The 22,323-nt window shown below is 37.4% G+C and overlaps 1 protein-coding gene across 2 annotated transcripts; it reads left to right on the top strand.

Annotated features, from left to right (window-relative positions):
• Positions 1 to 456: 456 nt before the first annotated feature.
• Positions 457 to 22,171, top strand: LOC110945387 (probable ATP-dependent RNA helicase ddx6). Of its 2 annotated transcripts, XM_051955079.1 has the most exons (13): positions 457 to 637; positions 3,370 to 4,427; positions 4,505 to 4,609; positions 6,051 to 6,180; positions 7,375 to 7,521; positions 8,176 to 8,270; positions 8,386 to 8,508; positions 10,459 to 10,587; positions 10,744 to 10,860; positions 13,277 to 13,340; positions 13,436 to 13,537; positions 16,085 to 16,304; positions 18,338 to 22,171. In XM_051955079.1, the coding sequence occupies exons 2-12, from the start codon at positions 4,188 to 4,190 to the stop codon at positions 16,297 to 16,299; spliced, it is 1,467 nt and encodes a 488-aa protein (XP_051811039.1). In that variant the 5' UTR covers positions 457 to 637; positions 3,370 to 4,187; the 3' UTR covers positions 16,300 to 16,304; positions 18,338 to 22,171. The 2 variants fall into 2 exon arrangements, with proteins under 2 accessions (XP_051811039.1, XP_051811040.1); XM_051955080.1 differs by lacking the exon at positions 7,375 to 7,521.
• The last annotated feature ends 152 nt before the right edge of the window (positions 22,172 to 22,323 follow it).

The raw sequence follows: 22,323 nt of genomic DNA, 5'->3' as shown, positions 1-22,323 counted from the left end.
CATTTTGGATCATTTTGCGTGTTTAAAATCATTTTTGAGTCATTTAGGACAAATTTCATGTCATTCTGGACATTTTCTGTAATTATGGATCATTTTCAAGTCATTTTGGACAAATTTTGAGTCATTTTAGACAATTGTATTGTCATTTTAAATTTTTTTTATGTCAACTTGGATCTTTTCTCATCATTTTGGATCATTTCTGTGTCTGTGGGACATTTTTTGAGTCATTTAGGACAAATTTCATGTCATTCTGGACTAAGACATGATCATAATGAACATAAAAAACATTTTTTTATTTTCAATAAAAATGTATATAACGTATATCCCATGGGTTTCAAAAGTCCCTCAATTCTATATTGACCCCCATAAACCTCTGGAAGTCAGTGTGGAATATGTTGCAGTACCCCAGTGTCACGGCAGGGGGCAGCAACGCCGCGCAGACTCGCATGTGATAAACAGGAGAGAGACACCGAGGAAGAGGAGACGAAGAAGAAGGCGACCATGTTGATTTAAAGGAAGAAGAAACACAATAGAGACGATTTATGTCAAGAAAAATCCAGTTACTGAAGCGAATAGTGAAAGAAGTAGAAGACCGACCGCACGCTGAGTACCCCTGTAAAATAACAAAGAGACTAAGGTAGGTTTACGGAGACTCGGAAGCGGCTGTTTTGTGGTAAAAACATCCGAGCTATTAAGCTAACGTTAGCATGTGCAGCTAGCTGTGCTAAGTTAGCCTCGAGGCTAGATGTCGAGCTAGTTGTGTTCCGATGTAGCGGCAACGACACACTCACTAATAGTTTGGCCTGGACAACACACAGCACCGTTCTCGTCTAAACTTTATAAATAAGTCGTCATATTTTTATAGTTTAATGCTGATTAAAACTAAATAACGGCTGTCAGCTTTGGGCTTTGGATTTAGCATTAGCCAACTGTTCGCTTATCGTAGCTAATATGTCTCCTGAGACGCAGCACTAATTGACGTTCAGATATTGATTTTTACAGTAAAGTTGAGTAAAATCTGACGGAGAAGCGTAAGTGATTTGGATATTTGAAAGTTATTTAACGTTAACGTTTTTTTTAGAAGTGGTTTGGAAAACCGAAAACAGCGGCAAAAGTAAGTTGACGTTGATCCGAACGTAAAACTAGAAACTGGAAACGTCCCGGTTGTTTTTATAAAGTGATGAAAATGTCCTGGTCTTCATTGTTTTTCACTGGGCCACTAAATCGATTCAAAACTAACTATAAAATACTTTTGGTTAGTTTTTTAAAGCTGTTTTTGATAGTTATGTTGCTAATATAGCAGAGGTATGTTTTGTTATTATTTCTGTCATTATTTCATTTGTTATTTTTGAATCTTGTCGAAATAAAACACGTTGAGTCACCTCTGAGAAACCTATCTGGATGTGTGCCTTTGGTTCTAGATAGTGTTTGGTAATAGAACAGCTTTCTATCCATACATACTTTAAATGTACTGAAATTATAAGGCAACTTTGAGCAAACTTCCAGTATCATTTGAGCATCTCATACAGTCCATGGCCCAGACCAGAGACTGGTACCATCTCAGCTGACCAAACCTAAGTGGTACTAAAGTGTACATTGTTATTTTGAGTCCTGGTTTTTGTTGTTTTGTCTTTCGTTTCTGTCATTTTGTGTATCGTTTTTGCCTTTTTGTGTCTTGTTTTTGTTGTTTTGTGGCTTGCTTTGTAATTTTGTGTCATGTTTTTGTCATTTTGTGGCTCATTTTTGTCGTTTTGAGGCTTGCTTTGTTACTCTGTTTCTTGATTTTTGTCACAATCTTGTTAACGGAGCAATGAAATCTTTCTCAGACTCAAGTTTCTTGTAGTATTCTGTGTTGTAAAGTTATTAACACAGATGATGATGTGTGGCACTTCTTATTTTTTCAGAATGAGGAATAATCCCATCCAATTTGACTTTTGGCTGAGATCCTTTCATTAAACGAATGATAACATTTATTAGGCTGTGAGTCTGCAACAGCTGTCATATCAAAATGCAAACTAGAGACAAATAGACGGTTAAAAATACCAAAAGAATTGGTCACATTGAGTGGTATCGATACTCAGTTTTGGGTCAGGGCCCATGGACTAATAGTCGGACTGACTGTCCTGGTTTTCAGTAATCAAAATATAGTCACCCTTGTAAAATGCAAAAAGGTCGAAGCGGAAAAACTAAACTTATCACGGAGGAACTTGAGCAGGTCTGAGAGGTTTCACAGCGTTTAAAGTCACTATTCCGTGTGTCTCAGGAGGTTATGGACTTATTTAAATCCCGGCGGTTTGTGCTTCGTTAATCTGCCACCTGGCAACGTCACAATCTGAAACCGTTTAGAGAATTAACGACTAAAGCCTGTAGGTAGGACTGAACCATCTCTCCCCGTTAAATGTTTAGATAAGTACTGCTAACTTTTAATGATGCATTTTTAGTTTAATCTGAATTTATCCACTTCAGCCTCTTTATCAAGATCCACATGTAATAATTTGTAAAGTTTTTTTTCTAGATTGTTGTGACATAAAATGCCTGAATTCGCTGCAACTTTTCTAAAAACTTGTGATGTAAGTAGCGATGTTTAAAGCGTATTTGCTGCGATGAAATTGCGAGAGACAGTGACAATTGCTAAAAAGTTGCATTTTTTTTCAGCTTATAGAACATGTTTCAAGATTTTAATTGACAATATTTCTTCCTAAACTAATTCTTTAACAAACTCCAACCCGTTTCCACAAGCTGGAACACCACGGTGGGAAATTAGCAGCTGCCAGATCCTGGTTTAACAGGAAGTGGTTGGTAGATTTACGGCACTAAATGATAATTATTATTGAATGAATCATGTTTGGACATATCTGTCAGTGGATTAAGGAGTTAATTTCACATCCTGGTAAACACGTGTTCACACACACACGCTCATGGATTGTCACGTCAATGAATAAATCTAAATTACCTTCATTCTTTAGAGCTCCAACAGCTTGCTGGTACTGATCTGGTAGATGTCTGATAGTGGTCTGTTAATGGTCTTCAGCAGTGATTTTTGTTGGTAAATTAGAGACCTTCAAAGGGACGTGTCTGCATCTTCAAACCATAAACAAGGAAGTGAATTCGGTGATGTTACGTTTGTGGACTGCTGTGATTGGTGGAACTCTCAGGAGGCGGGCCAATGTTGCGGAACAGTTGCAGTGATTGGACAATATAGCAAGAATTCACCGAGTGTGGTTGAATTTGCGTAAATTGTTGTGATCGCAAATTCCTGGAGGGATTGAGTAATGGATAATCATGACCTTAACCGTTATAGAAATGATCTTCAGCTGTAAAATGTGTCTTCTGTTGATGTTCTGATGTGTTTTTGGTGCTTTATTTCAGGTTTGAGTTGTTGGCTTTGAGGAGGCAGCAGGTTGATCACGGCCGACGCTCACACAGTTCCAGACCGAGCTGAAGACCTGAGGCGCTGGGAGAAGGTCCGACACCCGGAGGAGAAGGAAAACACACAGCGAAGACTCAACAAGGGTGGAAAGCTGCTTGGCTTTGGACTCGACAACCCCTTGTATGACTCGTGATTTCAGGATCCGTTTGTTTTTTCATGCGTGGGAATATCCAGAGAGCATTACAGACTATATGATTTTGGGGAAGCACTTGTACAAAGTTGGACATCCTTTTTTGGAGAACAGGGATATTGAGCAACTCTTATGGACTCAACGTGGAAACAAGAAATATTGTTCAATTTAGAACCAGAAGTTTAAGTATTGAACTCAGATTATATTGAAGAAGCTATTCCCCAAGTTCAGATTGCCTTAGTTGTTCTATTTCAGGACTTGAACCGCTTTGATACTTGTTCACGTATAATTTTTCTATATTGTGGGCAGGTATATTCATGCATATGAATGCAAATTTCTCTTCATTTTGAAGAGCTGTTGTGTAAAAACTTGTTTTTTTTGTCGTTCTCGTACGTCAGTCACTCCGTTGTTGAAGGGACCGAACTGCGCGTACATGTGTATATGTAAATACTACCAATCCACTTCAGTTGTAAAAGCTTTGGACTTTAAAAGAATAGAGAATATTGTTTGTTAATGCTTTATTAAAACTTTTTTACTTTTGAAGAGAATTTTTAAAAACAAAAACCTAAGAGGCAAAAATCTAGTACCTGGAAGGAAAGAACAGCACGAGTAAGGAAACCAGGAAAAATGGCAACGGCCAGAACAGAAAGCGTGGGTCCTCTGGTCATGGGCCTGAACAAGCAGAACGGGCAGCTCAGAGGACAGACCAAACCAGCTCCAGCCCCGCCAGCACCATCCACTCAAGGAAAGACTTTGGGTCCCCAGAAAGCCGGCGGCGGCCCTCAGGACGGAGGAGGCATCAAGTTTGGAGACGACTGGAAAAAGAGCCTGAAGCTCCCTCCCAGAGACAACAGGGTCAAAACCTCAGTGAGTCCCGCCTGATCACCGATTATGCTCTGTTTTGGTGTTCTTCTACTGTGATCCTAACGCTCTGTGCTCACCAGGATGTGACGGCCACCAAGGGGAATGAGTTTGAAGATTACTGTCTCAAAAGAGAACTCCTGATGGGCATCTTTGAGATGGGCTGGGAGAAACCGTCCCCCATACAGGTAAGCTTTCATTTTTAAATTTAAATCTTCTTTCGTCTGTGATCTCATTCTGTCTGTGTTTATTTAACCCTCTGGAGCTCAGTGTAGCTACGATTGCACATTCATTTTTGATTGGCGGTAGATTTGAAACCAGATCAGATCGATCCATCGTTCTTTTTGCATATAAAATAATATTTCACACATGCACCAGGTCTCGGAGCACTTTTATGTTCCAGTGATGGATTTGTAAAAATACGAGTCCTGTCAAACATATCGTTTGTCCTATATTAAAAATCTTGATCAGATTAATCACCGGGTTGCTGTGGATTGATACAAGACCATGGGATGTTGTGCAACTTTTTTACACATTTGAGGGATCCAGCTCTGCAATTTCTGTATTTAGAAATATATGTGGGGAAAAAAAACAAAGAAGATTTAATTTTTTTTAGGCTTATTGCACTTTTCAGCAATTTATTGTAGTAGTTAAGACATGAGTCAATGCATAATATTAAAACTTGGGACATAAGAGTTATACTGATGTAAAGCCAATAAAAATACTCCAAAAAGTTGCACTACAGGATGTAGAAATATAAGACTACGTCCTGGTGGACTGGCACAGTGAAGGGTCTTAAAGAGCTAACACTAGCAGGATTTTTTTCTCCAAAGTCTGTTTTAAAATTCAGCTAAAAAATAACAGTGTGCAGCATTCCTAAAATTGCAGAAATGTTCTTTTTGTAGATTTTCTTTCTATTCAATAAAGGCTAGATTCCAGCAGAGTTGCCAAAAGGAAACTAAAAGAGAAAAAAAGAAAAACATCGTGGAAGAAGAGATCTGGTGTCTCCATGAAATCTTCATTTTCTAAACAAATAAATGAGATCATTAGAATATCTGTGGCTGTTCTTTTGGCCTGTTTCAGCTTATTTATTACTTCGCCAAGGAATGCAGTGGAGTTATGCGACGATCGCCGTTGATTTGTCTGTCTGGTAACAACAATACTCAAAAACAGGCTGTTCACACAAATTTCATCCAAATCTGTTTTTGAGTAATGTTGATAACAAACAAACAGCGATCGTCACATAACTCCACTGTGTTCCTTGGTGGAGTAACGATAGTTGGACCAGCATTTTAAAATCATGAAACACTAAAGCTAGACGATCAGTGTGAATAAAGCCCACTTCCTAGTTCTATTTTTGTGCTTCGATCTCTTTTAATCGAAGATCTTCTGGTTCCTCGGTGCTCTGAAGTGTGATGATGAAAGAGTTCTGCTAAAAAGACGTCACCAATGCATTCAAACCTTTAAAAACTAACAAAATATTAAAAAAATCAATCCCAAAGCAGGAAGATAGCGGAGGAAACGCTGTGCTGTGGTTGTTTTCTGTCCCTGTTAAAGGACGAGCAGCAGTAAAATCCCATGTTTTACCACGGTGTAGTGACAGAAGCTGTGACTGTTGGTTCCCTGCAGGAGGAGAGCATTCCCATCGCCCTGTCTGGACGGGATATTCTGGCTCGGGCCAAGAACGGAACAGGAAAAAGTGGAGCTTATCTCATCCCACTGCTGGAGAGGATAGACCTGAAAAAGGACCACATACAGGGTGAGACGCCACCCGGGGTTCGGCTTTTCTCTCCGTCTTCTACCACAGACGCCACATTTGTTCCTAAATCTGTACTCAGACACGAGCCTCGTTTCTAGAACGTGTTTGTGTAGAAGAATCGCAGCAGAAAAAGGAAATGAAACCTGCAAAATTCTAAGAGAAGGTGGTTCTTGACTGCTGTTTTATTTTGTCTTCTAGCAATCTGTATTTCATACATTTTTACTGTTGATTGTTTCTGTGCTACTGATAGGAGATGGAGGGATGATCTTTAGTTATTTTGTGTTCACAGATGCTCGGAGAAATGACAACTCTAAAGTCTTTCGACGTTTTTTAACATCTCCTGACGTAGTGAACATTTAATTCACACGACTGATGGAATGTTTCTGCTTCTTTTATCTTCACCGTTTGATAAAAGAATTCATTTTTTAAATTCCCAGTTGTGGAATAAATAAACAGCTATCAAATTTTTATATTTATACTTTTCTGTAGCTTCTAAATGATGAATATCAAAAGTGTTTTGATAGAATCACAGACACTTCCTTTAATATGTACATTTTAATGCTAACATTTCTCATAGATGGAGACATTTTATTTATGTTTTCTGAATCTGTTTTCAGCTTTTTCTAATGTTTTAGATGAATCTATGTGGTTTGGTTTATTTGTTTCAGGGCAATAATTGATAATAAGCTCCTTTTCCTGGCGTCCCCGTATGTGGACATCGTTCTGTTTTGTTTTTTTTTTAACCCTCCTGTTGTCTTCGTTTAAAGACACCAAAAAATATTGTTTCGTTGTCTGAAAAAAATCCAAACATCCTGCAAAAAATTCCCCAAATTTCAGAAAATTTGCCAAACCTTCAGGAAGAAAATTCCAATAATTCCTTTAAAGTTTCCCTTAAAAGTTTTATTTAAAAAAAAATACCCCAAATTTGTAATGTAAATATTTTCAAAAAATGAGAAAAATCTTTTTAAAAAGTCCTATAAATATCTAAAATGATTCCATATATATATATATATATATATATATATGTATATATATGTATGTATGCTCAGGTCTTAAATGCTTGTATTTATCCAACATCGTTATGAATATTCTAAACCAACACAGATGCTGTCGTGGTTTTTCTTCTAGTCCCACACTTTCCATCTGCATTTATTTACCGTCCACCGTGTCTCTAAACTCTTCTCTGTCCTTCAGCCATGGTCATGGTTCCTACTCGTGAGCTGGCGCTGCAGGTGAGTCAGATCTGCATCCAGATCAGCAAACACCTGGGAGGAGTCAAAGTCATGGCGACCACCGGCGGCACCAACCTGCGGGACGACATCATGCGTCTGGACGAGACCGGTACGCATCCTCACCTTCACTTCCTGTTTATCGATGAGCCGCTAATGCTAACAACACCTTCACTTCCTGTTTGTCCAGCAGCGGCTAAAGCTAACAGCACCTTCACTTCCAGAGAAAAAATCAACCAAAATCCAACGAATTTCGCTGGATTCTGGTTGATATTTTTTTTTTTTGTGAATGTTCTTAGGAAAATATTAGAAGTCTTACTCATATATATGTAGTTACTATAGATATCCTTAGGATTTTTTTGAATATTGTTACTCATTTTTTGAAAATATTTACAAGAATTTTCTTGCCAGATTTGAGGGATTTTTCTATTTTTTTAATAAAACTTTTAAGGGAAACTTTTAAGGAATTATTGGACTTTTCTTCCTGAAGGTTTTGCAAATTTTCTTAAATTTGGGTAATTTTTTTGCTGCATTTTTGGATTTTTTTTCAGACAAGGAAACAGTATTTTTTGTTGCCCGTAAATGAAGCCAACAGGAGGGTTAATTGGATTTTTATTACATGTCTTTATCTAATTCGCCTTTCCATTTCCCTGTAAAGCCATTTGAAGAACTTCTGCATTTGATGAGGTGTTTTAGAATCCATCTTCCCTGCTAATCTTGTCTAGTTTGCCCTGCAAAAAGGTGAAGCTGTGATTTGTGTTTTCAGTGCATGTGGTCATCGCTACGCCTGGCAGGATCCTGGACTTGATAAAGAAGGGCGTGGCGAAGGTGGATAGAGTCCAGATGATGGTGATGGACGAGGTAAAGTAAAGCTGCCGTTACAAACCGTCTGTGGTCGCTGCTCCTGAGCCGTTTTCATTCCTCGTGTGTCAAAGTGAAGCAGAGTTTCATGTTGAAATGTGTGGTCTGCCTGCAGGCGGATAAGCTGCTGTCTCAGGATTTTGTGGTGCTCATCGAGGATATCATCAGCTTCCTGGCCAAGAACAGGCAGATCCTGCTCTACTCTGCAACCTTCCCCATCAGCGTGCAGAAGTTCATGGTGAGCAGTCGGCTAATTGCTCGGAGCCACCTGGCAGACCGAGCTGCTCTCACACTGAGCTCAAATCTGTCCAGAGCTGCAGTTAGCCAGCGGTCTCAGAGGCTCTCAGTAACACGAGAATCCTGGAGGTTTCACTGAAGAAAAGGTCAAATATTTCCTGCAGGGCGTCAAAAACAGAAACCGACAGAGACGAACTCGCAGAACGAGATTAAAACTGTAAATCCCCTAAAGCCCAGAACGCACGGCTGCTCCGAGAGGCAGGTTAGAAGGTTAAAAAACTGACAAAATTACACCATTTATCAGAGCCAAGGACTGTAAAATAAGATTCTCAATAATAATAATAAAAGTATAATAATCAAAATGCAAAACATCTTTTTTGTGTAAATTTAGTTTTGCTTTAAATAATTGTAGCTGCAGAACAAAAGTCAAATAAGTACAAAATATTCAGTTGTGGAAAACAGCTGATGAGTAGAGAGGAAACACGGAGATGTTCTTCATCAGAGTGACACAAAATTATCCAGAATTACTCCAAACGTATCCAAAAAGGACAACTTCTTCAAAACAGTTTTTAAAAATTGTGCAAGATTACTGAACTTTGGTCCAAATGACAAAAAACTCTCCAAAATGAACAAATTAGTCAAACTATGAATCCCCTAAAGCCCAGAACACTCCAGCTGCTCTGAGAGGCAGGTTAGCTTTAAAAATGACCAAAGTTAGGACTGTAAAAACAGAATTACTGCATTTTCACTGTTTGTTCAATAGTACTAATACAAGTACAATAAATAATCAAAATACAATATTGATTTAATTTTGCTTAAATAATTGTAGCTGCAGAACAAAAGTCAAAGAAGTACAAAATATTGTGACAAAAAACAACTGATGACTACAGCTGATGAGCAGATTAGAGAGGAAACATGGAGATATTCTTCATCAAAGTGACTCAAAATTTTCACAAAATGACCCCCAAACTTCTCAAAAAATTAAAAATTCTTCAAAACAGTTTTTAAAAAATTCTGAAAATCGGTCCAAATGACAAAAAAAAAATCTCCAAAATGACATAAACTAGTCCAAAATGAATGAATAAAATAGTCAAAACTATTAATCCCTTTAAGCCCAAAACACACGGCTGCTCTGAGAGGCAGGTTAGCTTTAACAAACCACCAATTCTAGGAGTGTAAAAACAGAAAGAATCACTGCCTTTTCTCTATTTGTTCAATAGAAATGACAATAATAAAAGTACAATAAATAATCAAAGTACAATACAGCTTTTATTAGTTTAGTTTTCATTTGAAGTAACTGTAGCTGCAGAAACAAATGAAAAATACAAAACAAAATATTAAATTGTGAAAAAATCTGATGATACAGCCGGTGAACAGAGTAGAGAGGAAACATGGAAATATTTTTATTTCTACAAAATGACACAAAGTTAGCAAAAAATGACAACTTCTTCAAAACAGTTTTTAAAAATTGCGCAAAATTTGTCCAGATAACAAAAAAATCTCCAAAATGAATGACCAAATTAATCAGAATGACTGAAATGACAGCATGACTTGTCCAGATTAATCCCAACAGGAAAATAAGACCTGTTTTAGTCAAATAAAGTCAGCATGGCGCAGAAAGTTGGGTCCATCCAGCACGGTGAAACATCTTCTACTGATGAGCAGAGGCTGTAAACGTAATTATTCAGAATGAGAATGACCAAGAATCGGTCCAGAATGACACCAACTACATAAAATTACTGTAAAAATGGTCAAAAGTGTCTGAAACTTCCTGTACCGAGTAAAAATGAGCTCCGAGTGGAACAAAACGAGACAGAAGCAAATAAAACCAGCACCTATAGATAGCCTGGTGTTCAGCTAATGAATCTTCTTTTAGCGTGACTGAAAGCACAGTTTGTTGTTTCCGTTTGTGTTTTTAATGCTGAATTAAGTGTTGGTGTCTGTGCTGCAGGCGAAGCATCTCCAGAAGCCCTATGAGATCAACCTGATGGAGGAGCTGACTCTGAAGGGCATCACTCAGTTCTACGCCTACGTCACCGAGAGGCAGAAAGTCCACTGCCTCAACACGCTGTTCTCCAGGGTGACCTTAAACCTCCTCCTCCTCATCACCAGCCTCAGTCTGAGCTTCTTTAGTCTGAGCTCAGAGGCTCACATCCACTAATGTTAAAGCCTGTATATAAAGTTTTCCATGTTGTTTGGTTCAGACTGGTCCGTAACTTTTCCATCTCCTCCTCAGCTTCAGATCAACCAGTCGATCATCTTCTGTAACTCCACTCAGAGGGTGGAGCTGTTGGCCAAGAAGATCACTCAGCTGGGCTACTCCTGCTTCTACATCCACGCCAAGATGATGCAGGTGACAAGAAAGCACCACCGGAGGCTTTTCTGTTCTGTTAAAGTCTGTGGGCTCATTTAGTCCCAGCAGTTCATAAGAACACACACTTAAAGGCATTAGAGGAGATTTAATTTCCTACGACTTTGAACGTAGCATGCGCACATACAACCTCTCCCTCACCCCCCTCTAACCTCCCCCCTCCTAACATTTACGAAGAAACGCCCCCCTCCAGAAACTTGCGTAGGACTCGTGAAGTTGTCTTCTACGGCTGGGTCCCCCTGGATCTTTATGTGCCATTATGTAAAAAAGATGAGCAAAACAAGTCTCCAGCTAACTACGAAGCTATACCAAAGCAACACATACAGAAAACACGTAAGTCCAAGGCGTACGTAATCTACGTAACTAGGCCTGAGCCAGAAGATTTTTGATTGACAGGAAAGGGAGCAAACCAAACGCCTCGGTCCGAGCGCGTTGATTGGCTGATGTTTTTCAGGTCCTGCCATGTCCACAGTTATTTATTTTATTTTATTCTTTTAGAGACCATACATACAAGTCCACTAAAGGTCAGTATATTCATTTTATGTGAATCAGACAAATTAAACAACAAAAACATCCTCCATAATGCCTTTAAAAAGCTCAACGTTATGAATTTACCCCAATTATTTACACACAGAGGTCTGTTATTTTTTATTTTATAAATAAATCAGTTGCCTGATTTTTGTAAATTTAAGAAAAGTTAGTTCCATATTTTGCAAATTCCCCTTTATATATTTATTTACAGTATAGACGGGCTGTTTGTGTGACTTTAAACAGTAAAGATCAACAAGCTTTCACCACAATTAGATTCTGCCTTCTAACACCCCCCATTCAAATCTGAAGACCATACTAGAAAAAATGCCCCTCTCAAAACAAGAAAAAAATTTATTTCAAGGAACTTTCACCTTGAAATAAGTGAAAGAATCTGCCAATAGAACAAGTGAAAAATGTCTTGGTGAGATTTCTTGAAGTAACATGTTTAGAATACTGAGATCTTAAAATCAGCTGGAAAACTTATTTTAAGCTGTTTTACCAGGATTGTCAAGCTTAGGTGTCTTAAAATAAGCCAGATGTGCTTAAAAAATAGTAATTTTCACTCAAAAATAGATTTTTGCTGTCATGTAACCTACTCAGTTGAGATGTCTGAAACTTAATTTGAGTTTTCTTCTAAAATTCAACTCAAAACAAGATCATTTCCAGATTGTTTGACTTAAGACATTTAAGATGCGTCGTCTTAAAACACGTCCCTCCATCTGCTGAAACGTCTTTTAAGTGAATTTATCTTAAATCCAGTGGGATGAGACGTTTAGACTAAAAGTAAGACAAACAGACTTGGTAAGATTTTGAGTTTTTGCAGTGCAATGGAAAAATTGGAAGAATTTGCATGTATCTCACATCTCCTCTTTTTGCATTTTGAAACTCTACTTGGAACCTTCTGAAGATCCAACAGAGCAAAATGCAGTTTCTTGCAATTTTTCAACTGGCCTTAAGATTCTGATCAGGAGCGTTTTTAGAGTTCAACGCAGCGCGAACACTCAAAGTCCAAATTTTATAAGAATCTACTTTGCAGCTAATATTTGTTAAAGCCAGTGTCTTAAAGAATTAGAAAAAACCTTTAAATGTGAAATATCAACAATCTCTCACCAAAGACTCTACCTTTAATGTTTATATTTTAATGCTCTACTTTCTGTCAAAACAAAGACACATTTGATAAAAATAGGATTTGCAAATAGTATTTCTTACAGCCAGTGTCTTAAACTATTTAGAAATCTGGAAGTTACTATTAAATGGTGTTTATTTGTCGACCTTTAATATTGGATTTTAATCCCGTGCTTCAAGTCAAAACTCAATAAAAATGTTATTTGAACCTTAATATTTCCTAAAACCAACGTCTTAAATTATTTAAAGTAATAAAAGTCAGCAGTCTTTCTCTAGAATCAGACTCCATCTTTAATATTTCTGTATTAATCAGGCCAATGTATTAAAAATATGGAAATAACTTTAAATATTAGCTGTAAAAACATTTTTACACTTTTATGTAATCAGAGAATTAAAATCTAAATATTAAATGTCAAATGTGTGATTGAAGCAATAAAATGCTGATATTTGATATTAAAGTTTTTTTTCATATTTTTAAATAGTTTATGTTGGCTCTAATATAAATTAGCATTTTTATAGAACTTTGCTGGTTTTGAATCTAAACGGAGCATAAATATTAAATATTAAAGGTGTGATTCTGGTGATCGTTGATTTCAAGCAAGTTTAGACTCATCTCACGTCTGTTTTCCTCCTAAAAAGATTGAAGCTTTTTGTTTTTAATGAACCAGATGGAGAGACAGGGAACGGTTTTGGTGTTTTAAATCAGTTTTTCTGATCATCTCGTGTCTCGTTTTGCTCTCAGGAATACAGAAACCGTGTGTTCCACGACTTCAGAAACGGACTGTGCAGAAATCTCGTCTGCACCGGTGAGTTTTTACGTTTAATCCGTCAGGTGGAGACCAGAAAACGTCCTTAAAGTCCTTCTTTAGCACTGATGTGACCTCCTGTGGTCCTCCAACAGATCTGTTCACCAGAGGAATCGACATCCAGGCCGTCAACGTGGTCATCAACTTTGACTTCCCGAAGAACGCCGAGACTTACCTCCATCGCATCGGAAGATCAGGTGAGAAGTTCTGCTCCGTTGGTTAGAAATGAACTGTTCAGGACTTTGATTACAAACCGCACGTCTCTGGTTCAGACTCCGTACTGGACTTTTAACCCTGGTGTCAAATTGACCCGTTTAAAAGTTTGGAAATGTGGTGAAAAAATATATATTTTCACAGTGAAACTTCTGATGTCCACATTCTCAACATTTTTGGGAAATCTTTGAACATTGTTTGGTAAAAAATAAAGAAATGTTTAAAATGTTTCTAAAGAACATTCACATAAAAATCAACCAAAATCCAGCGAATTTCTCTGGATTTTGGTTGATTTTTATGTGAATGTTCTTAAAGAAAATATTAGAAGTTTTACAGATATATATGGAATCACTTTAGATATTTTTAGGATTTTTTGGAAGATTTTTACTCATTTTTAGAAATTATTTACAAGAATTTTCTTGCCACATTTGGGAGATTTTTAAAAAACAAATTATAAAACTTTTAAGGGAAACTTTTAAGGAATTATTGGAATTTTCTTTCCTGAAGGTTTTGCAAATTTTCAGAAATTTGGGGGTTTTTTTGCTGAATTTTTGGATTTTTGAATTTCAAATCGACCCGTTTTAAAGTTTGAAAATGTGGAAAAAAATATATTTTCACAGTGAAACTTCTGATGTCCACATTTTTTAGGATATTTTTTTAACATTTTTTGGTGGAAAAAAAAGAAATGTTAAAATGTTTGGGAAACATTCACAAAAAATCAATCAAAATCCAGAGAATTTCACTGGATTTGGTTGATTTTTTTTTGTGAATGTTCTTAAAGAAAATATTAGAAGTTTTACAGATATATATGGAATCACTTTAGATATTTTTAGGATTTTTTGGAAGATTTTTACTCATTTTTAAAAATTATTTACAAGAATTTTCTTGCCACATTTGGGAGATTTTTAAAAAACAAATTATAAAACTTTTAAGGGAAACTTTTAAGGAATTATTGGAATTTTCTTTCCTGAAGGTTTTGCAAATTTTCAGAAATTTGGGTTTTTTTTGCTGAATTTTTGAATTTCAAATCGACCCGTTTTAAAGTTTGAAAATGTGGAAAAAAATATATTTTCACAGTGAAACTTCTGATGTCCACATTTTTTAGGATATTTTTTTAACATTTTTTGGTGGAAAAAAAGAAATGTTAAAATGTTTGGGAAACATTCACAAAAAATCAATCAAAATCCAGAGAATTTCACTGGATTTGGTTGATTTTTTTTTTGTGAATGTTCTTAAAGAAAATATTAGAAGTTTTACAGATATATATGGAATCACTTTAGATATTTTTAGGATTTTTTGGAAGATTTTTACTCATTTTTAAAAATTATTTACAAGAATTTTCTTGCCACATTTGGGAGATTTTTAAAAAACAAATTATAAAACTTTTAAGGGAAACTTTTAAGGAATTATTGGAATTTTCTTTCCTGAAGGTTTTGCAAATTTTCAGAAATTTGGGGTTTTTTTGCTGAATTTTTGAATTTCAAATCGACCCGTTTTAAAGTTTGAAAATGTGGAAAAAAATATATTTTCACAGTGAAACTTCTGATGTCCACATTTTTTAGGATATTTTTTTAACATTTTTTGGTGGAAAAAAAAGAAATGTTAAAATGTTTGGGAAACATTCACAAAAAATCAATCAAAATCCAGAGAATTTCACTGGATTTGGTTGATTTTTTTTTTGTGAATGTTCTTAAAGAAAATATTAGAAGTTTTACAGATATATATGGAATCACTTTAGATATTTTTAGGATTTTTTGGAAGATTTTTACTCATTTTTAAAAATTATTTACAAGAATTTTCTTGCCACATTTGGGAGATTTTTAAAAAACAAATTATAAAACTTTTAAGGGAAACTTTTAAGGAATTATTGGAATTTTCTTTCCTGAAGGTTTTGCAAATTTTCAGAAATTTGGGGGTTTTTTTGCTGAATTTTTGGATTTTTGAATTTCAAATCGACCCGTTTTAAAGTTTGAAAATGTGGAAAAAAATATATTTTCACAGTGAAACTTCTGATGTCCACATTTTTTAGGATATTTTTTTAACATTTTTTGGTGGAAAAAAAAGAAATGTTAAAATGTTTGGGAAACATTCACAAAAAATCAATCAAAATCCAGAGAATTTCACTGGATTTGGTTGATTTTTTTTTGTGAATGTTCTTAAAGAAAATATTAGAAGTTTTACAGATATATATATGGAATCACTTTAGATATTTTTAGGATTTTTGGAAGATTTTTACTCATTTTTTGAAAATATTAACAAGAATTTTGCCACATTTGGTGGATTTTTTTAAAAATAAACTTTTAAGGGAAACTGAAGAAATTATTGGAATTTTCTTCCTGAAGGTTTTGCAAATTTTCATAAATTTGAGGAAATTTTTGCAGAATTTTTGGGTTTTTTCAGACCAGTACACAGTATTTTTTGGTGGCAGTAAATGAGGACAGCAGGAGGGTTAAATGAGCTAAATGTGTCTGGATCTCTGGTTCAGACACCGTGCTGGACCTCCTCACTGACTTCTCGTCTCTGGTTCTCAGGGAGGTTCGGTCACCTGGGCCTGGCCATCAACCTGATCACCTCAGAGGATCGCTTCAACCTGAAGGCCATCGAGGACCAGCTGGTGACCGACATCAAGCCCATCCCCAGCAGCATCGATAAGAGCCTCTACGTGGCCGAGTTCCACTCAGGCAGTGCCGACTGTGACGTGGAGGAGGTGGAGGAGAAGCCGGGACGGCAGCAGGACAGCACCTAGAGCAGGTGAGGATCCTTCTGGAGGTCAAAGCCGTGTTTGGATCGTCCACTAAACCAGACGTTCTCTTTAAAGCCCTTCATCCACAGACCGATTATTGTGGCAGATATTTTGCATGTTGCTGTATTTTTTTTGTTTTTAGTGAATCTCAAACAGAAACTGAACCAGAAATGCAAACCAGGAAGTTAGCTAATGCTATGCTAACGGCTAGCGGCTAATTTGGAATCGGCCACAGAGTCTGGAGAAGAAGAATTAATTCAAGATCTGGACCTCAGTGGACACTAAAGTGATAAAACGGTTAAAGATTACGAAAATAGAAGAACATCAGGAGACAAACTGATCAATCAGAGGACAGGGTTGATCACTAATATTTCTAGTTTAGTCACTTTGGATGATTTTTTTAACTATTTTGAAGATTTGTTAAGTAGTTTTTTTCCAACAGTATATTAGTTTATTTCAACCACAGCATTTAACAAACATCTGTGTCCTTTTACATCCAAACACTTAACTGTACAGAAGATATGAAATAAAGTGTTGTTTTAATGTTGTAATTTCAATAAAAACGTAGGACATCCGTGGTGTAAATGTGACAGAAATAAGTACTAATCCAGTTTTGCAGCATCGTCACATTAAGTCAAATCATTTTTATTTCTATAGCAGCTTAAAACAAACAAAACGCTGCAAATGTTCTCAGACAAGCAGCGACGGAATTATGTAGAAAACATTGAGACTGGATAAAAATGAATCTGTAAAACAAAATGGAATTAAATGATTAAAATAGGAGAGCAGGCTGTAAGATCAGCTTCTAAAATGATAAATATGAAATATGTGGGTTGTTCCAGAACTGGAGGACGTCTAGGCCTCAGCATGTCTGAAAAATCAACATTTCTGCTCTATAATGATCAATAATATGATCAATAATAGGTATTGATTGTCTCATCTTTATTCCATGTTTCTGTGTTGTTGCTAACCCTACTCTAATCCATGCTAATGTGATCCTGATAATATGAGGTAGAGAGAGACGTTCAGTCAAGGCTGACAATGTGATGAAAAGATGAAAACAGAAGAGAGGACACAGCTTTGCTCTGCACATTCTTTAGGAACACTGATGGAGGATGGAAATGATAAAAATGAGACGTTAAATCACAAGAAATGAGATAGAAAATACAAAAATAAGCCACTAAACACAAAATGGCAAAAACATGACATAAAACAGCAAAAACAAGAAATAAAATGACAAAAATAAGACACAAAACCACAAAAACAAGAAATAAAATGACAAAAATAAGACACAAAACCACAAAAACAAGAAATAAAATGACAAAAATAAGACACAAAACCACAAAAACAAGAAATAAAATGACAAAATAAGACACAAAACCACAAAAACAAGAAATAAAATGACAAAAATAAGACACAAAACCACAAAAACAATAAATAAAATGACAAAAACATGACAAAATGGCAAAAACAAGACACAAAATGAGAAAAAGACAAAAAATGGCAAAAAAACGAGACAAAACCAGAAAAACAAGACATAAAATGACTGACTTGAGACAAGACCCAAAAGAATAGATTTAAATTAGATTCTGTTTTATCAGAGATCCAGTTTGGTCATCAGGGGGTGGACAAGAGAAAAATGGTATTTTAGGAGAACTCCAGACTTACTTGGTATTTAACATATTTTAAACATTATTTTCTCCTAGTTTTTTTTTTTAGATTTAGTCTCAGGACAAGAACATTTAGACACTGCTGATGTTTTAGGGTTTTCTATGTGGATTATAAATGTCCTCCAGTTCTGGAATGATCCAAAAGCTTCCGGATGGTGTCTAAAATCTGAATTCCTGGTAGATTTTACTCGTGTATCAGGAGGTTGCAGCCGTTTGAACAGTTTTTATGCAGACGATGCAGCTCTGTTCTGCTGTGGTGAGCTGTGACTTTAGTGAACTGTTGGACCGATCAGGGGATGATCCAAACACAGATACTAAAACACGTCCTGGGTAATAAATCTGGCTAATCTTTGTCTCGTTTTTTCCTCCAGAACTTGGACTCTCCGGCTTTTGCACAGACATCAGCGCTTCAGGCGACTCTTCATCTCCACTCTTTAGTTTTGGAGCCCGTCGGACGGATTTCATTTCACTTCTTTTGCTTTTCCTCAGAGAGCTGCCTCGTTCTTTTAACCGGGGGAAGTTAAACGCGTCGTTTTGTTCCCAACCCGTCGCCCTCGGAGACCGTCGGGTTTTTTTTTCTTCTTTAGCGTCTGTCCTCTTCACTGCTGTCGTCACTTAAGTGCCTTACTTCCTCCTCGTGCACTCGTCGTCCGTTCATCGCCTGCAGCAGAGCACAAATTAAATCCAAACATCCGTTATGCAAAAAAAGGGACAAACCAACCACTCAAACTCCTCCTGCTCCTCCCGAATGTTTATTTGAAATGTGAACGTTGCAATAAAAAGGGCAGCTTTCTTTAAATACGACTGTTTCTCCCTGTTCCACTCCAGTTCCTATTTGGAGGTTCTTTTTAAAACGACTCAACTAAAGTTTGGCCGATTTAACGGCGGGTTTCCGTACGGACAAAACGACGCCTTCAGCTTCCCCTCCTCCTTCGTGTTCGGGTTTTTGTGGCTGGACTTTAAATCTAAGTTGGTGAATGTATCCGAAGCCGGCTTCACGGAATTAAAGGTTCAGATTCAAACAGCAGATAAACGTTTCTAATCCGGGGTTTCTTTTTTTCCTGAGGGAGCGACACTTTTTTTTTTATTTTGTTTTTCTTCCGAAAGCGAAGTTGTAGCATCTTTAAACAGGCAGCTGTGAGTTTTCCTTTAATTTGTCCTCCCCTTACAGAGCGCCACTAACCGATAAACGGAAAAAGACATAAAAAGGATGATTTTGTTGCTTCGAGGGGCGCCGTGAGGGGAGCTTCTGGAGGGTTTTTATTTTACTTTTCGTCTTCTCTCTGGAGCCCGAAGCCAGACGGAGGAGCCGGAGAAGCTTCAGGTTCCAGAGGGGAGAAGAGTTTGAGGGAAGCGTCGAAGCAGCGAGATCTTCTGCTGTGGACGAGGCGAGTCGTTCCGGGGAAACGAGACGCAGACGTTCGCGCTCGTCGTTTACATTTATAACGAGAAAAAGAGAAAAAAAAAAAAGAAAACGCTTTGCTTCTGGTTCAACTTTTAGTTTCCTTTGGAGGATTTTCAGGATTTTACATCGAAGCAAAACCAAAAAGTGGAGAAAATGAGAGAGAGAGAGAGAGTGGAAGAGTGTGAGTTTGTGTGGACATGTGGTAGAAGTGTGTGTGTCTGAAGAGTGTGTGTAGAAATGTGTGTGTGTGTGTGTAGCATGTGTAAAGTGTGTTTGTGTGGAAGTTTGGTAGAAATATGTGTGCATGAAGGAGGTGAGTGTGTGTGCAGCAGAGGTGTGTTTGTGCAAGAGTGTGTGTGCACGTGTGTGTGTAAAACAGGTGAGTGTGTGTGGAAAAATGTGTGTGTTTATGTGGATGTGTGGTAGAAGAGTGTGTGTGTGAAAGTGTGTGTACATGTGCAGCAGGTGTGTGTACACACACCTGCTGCACATGTACACACACTTTCTCACACACACACTTTTACAGTATGTGTGTGTAGAAGAGTGTGTAAACGTGTGTGTGCAGCAGGAGGATTTTAGTCGTCTAAACGAGTCGATCTTTCCGTGTTTTTTTTGTCAAACCTCTGAGCCGTCGGGACGTGATTCTTTACTTCCTGTTTTCTGTTTTTCTTCTTCCATCGTCGGTTCACGTCTGTGGACCAGCGACGGCTTTTCCATTTCTCTTCATGTGTTTTTGCGTTTCTCATCTCGTCCCTGACGTCGTTCCGTCGCCTCCTCCTCTGTGACCAGAAATGAAGAAGGTTTATCAGTTTTAGCGGACAGGATGGTTCGTATTTATCTAAATTTAGAAAAAGTTGAGCTCAGGAGGATGTTTTCAGAGATCCAGCTGTATGTCCGGTTTGTTGTTTTGGCTTCTTTTGATGTTTTACTCAAAGAAATTAATTCCTAAATGGATTAAAGTAGGTTCACTGGGTTGTTCTGAGGTTCGTTTAAGCCACAAAACCTCACTTTTACTGGGATGCACTCAGGATTTGCCCGTCATAGATGTCAGGTTGACATTTCAAACACCAAAATTAATCATTAAGACAAATATCAGCTTCAGGTGTGTATTTTCACATCTTTCTAACTAGTTAGGGAGCCACAAAAATGCATTTTTAGTTGGATAATCTCACAATTTGTCTGTCATATGTCCAACCTTGTGTTAGATTTTTTTATAGTTCCTTTTTACGCACCAAAATTCACCACTAAATTATCTTCTCTGGGTTGTTTTGAGGTCCGCTTATCCCACAAAACTGCATTTGTATTGTCAGGTTGACATTTCAAACACCAAAATGAATCACTAAGAGAAATATATCGGCTCCAGGTGTGTATTTTCAGATCTTTCTACCCGGTTTGGGAGCCACAAAAATGCATTTTTCGTTGGATGAACCCAGAATTTGGTGTCATAGCTCCAACCATAATTCCTAAATACATTAGATTAGCTTCACTGGGTTGTTTGGAGGTTTTTTAACTGATTTCAGAGCCACAGAACTGCATTTTTTTTTAATTGGGCTAATCCCAGAATAGATGCTAGATTGACATTTCAAACACGAAAACTACTAAGAGTAATATATCAGCTTCAGTTGTGTATTTTCAGATCTTTCTCACTGGTTTGGGGGCCACAAAAATGGATGTTTAGTTGGAGAAACCCAGAATTTGCGTGTCACAGATCAAACCGTTTGTTTTATTTGTTAGATTTCCTTTCTCACGCCAACATTTCTGCTAAAGTAGCTTCACTGGGTTGTTCTGAGGTCTGTTTGACTCATTTTGGAGCCACAAAAATGGATTTTTAGTTGGTTAGTATCTGAATTTGCGTGTCAAACATCCAATCATATGTTAGATTTCCTTTCTCACGCCAACATTTCTGCTAAAGTAGCTTCTCTGGGTTGTTTGTTTGGCTGATTTCAGAGCCACAAAGACTCATTCTCAGTTGGACAAACCCAGAGTTTCCCCGTCAGTCGTCACAGAGGAGGTGGCGATGGATCCGTGCGAATGTTCTGAATGTTGTTTTGTCGTCTGTTGTTCGTCTTTTGTCGGCTCTCTGACTCGGAGCGCCGGCTGTGGGGTTGGGTGGGATATTTGGTTCAAAAATTCAAAAAGAAGACGGGTGAGGAATCGGGTCCAAATAAAGAGGATTGTTGCTTGAAAAGCGTAAAACCCAGAAAAAGTTAACACCTGAGCTCGTATTAAAGGCCGAGGAGCCGCTAACATCCAACCTGAGCGTCGCTGAGCGGAATCGATCCGTCGGTTTTGCTGCACTAATGATTTCTGACCAGTTTAACGGCGATGCGGTCGCTTTGGGTAAAACCTCGGCTCTATTTCCCGGATAGAAAACAACGGTGTTCACATTTTAATTGACTCCAATCTGTTTTGGTTTGAACGTAGCTACAGGTCCAGCAGTGTATTCTCTATGACATGGACAGACGTGGTTCAATTCTGGAAAAATGTTGCTTCTTTGACCCCTTAGACTGTAAAAAACCACTTCATGTTGGACTTGAAATCTAATTTCTGAGTTTGCTGATTTTCCTGTTCGCAGTCTCAAAGTTTTCCTTTTGATGCCGGTGATTCTGATTGGGTATTATTGCTACAAACGCATCATTCTTGGATTGTTTTAATGCTTTTCGGTTGTTTTCTTTCCCGACAAAATGCATTAAAGAGGCACAAGATGTTCCACTGGCCGGCGTTGATCACTCTGTCCTCTGCTGTTGTAACCTGGAAACACATCAGGGCTACCAAACTCAATAAATTGACCTGAACTTTACTGTCTGCTGTCGGCTTTTATTTCTCCACTGATTTTAGGACAGATGGAAGGTGTCCGCTTGTTTTAAAGGACGAGAACATCTTAGTCCAGGTTCCACATCCAGTCCAGTCTGATCTCCAGTGGACCGGACCAGTAAAACCACAGCATGCTCT

The sequence above is a fragment of the Acanthochromis polyacanthus genome, chromosome 11, assembly GCF_021347895.1.
Source record: "Acanthochromis polyacanthus isolate Apoly-LR-REF ecotype Palm Island chromosome 11, KAUST_Apoly_ChrSc, whole genome shotgun sequence".
Classification (NCBI taxonomy): domain Eukaryota; kingdom Metazoa; phylum Chordata; class Actinopteri; family Pomacentridae; genus Acanthochromis; species Acanthochromis polyacanthus.
Note: the sequence above shows the minus strand (reverse complement) of the source record. Positions and strands in the feature narration are given on the sequence as shown.

What these genes read in the sequence shown, in the direction of transcription:
- LOC110945387 (XM_051955079.1), top strand. Translation starts at nt 4,188, where the DNA reads ATGGCAACGGCCAGAACAGAAAGCGTGGGTCCTCTGGTCATGGGCCTG. An exon ending in AGATGATGGTGATGGACGAG is followed by an intron (nt 8,271 to 8,385) that starts GTAAAGTAAAGC and finishes GTCTGCCTGCAG; the next exon opens with GCGGATAAGCTGCTGTCTCA. An exon ending in TCCACGCCAAGATGATGCAG is followed by an intron (nt 10,861 to 13,276) that starts GTGACAAGAAAG and finishes TTTTGCTCTCAG; the next exon opens with GAATACAGAAACCGTGTGTT.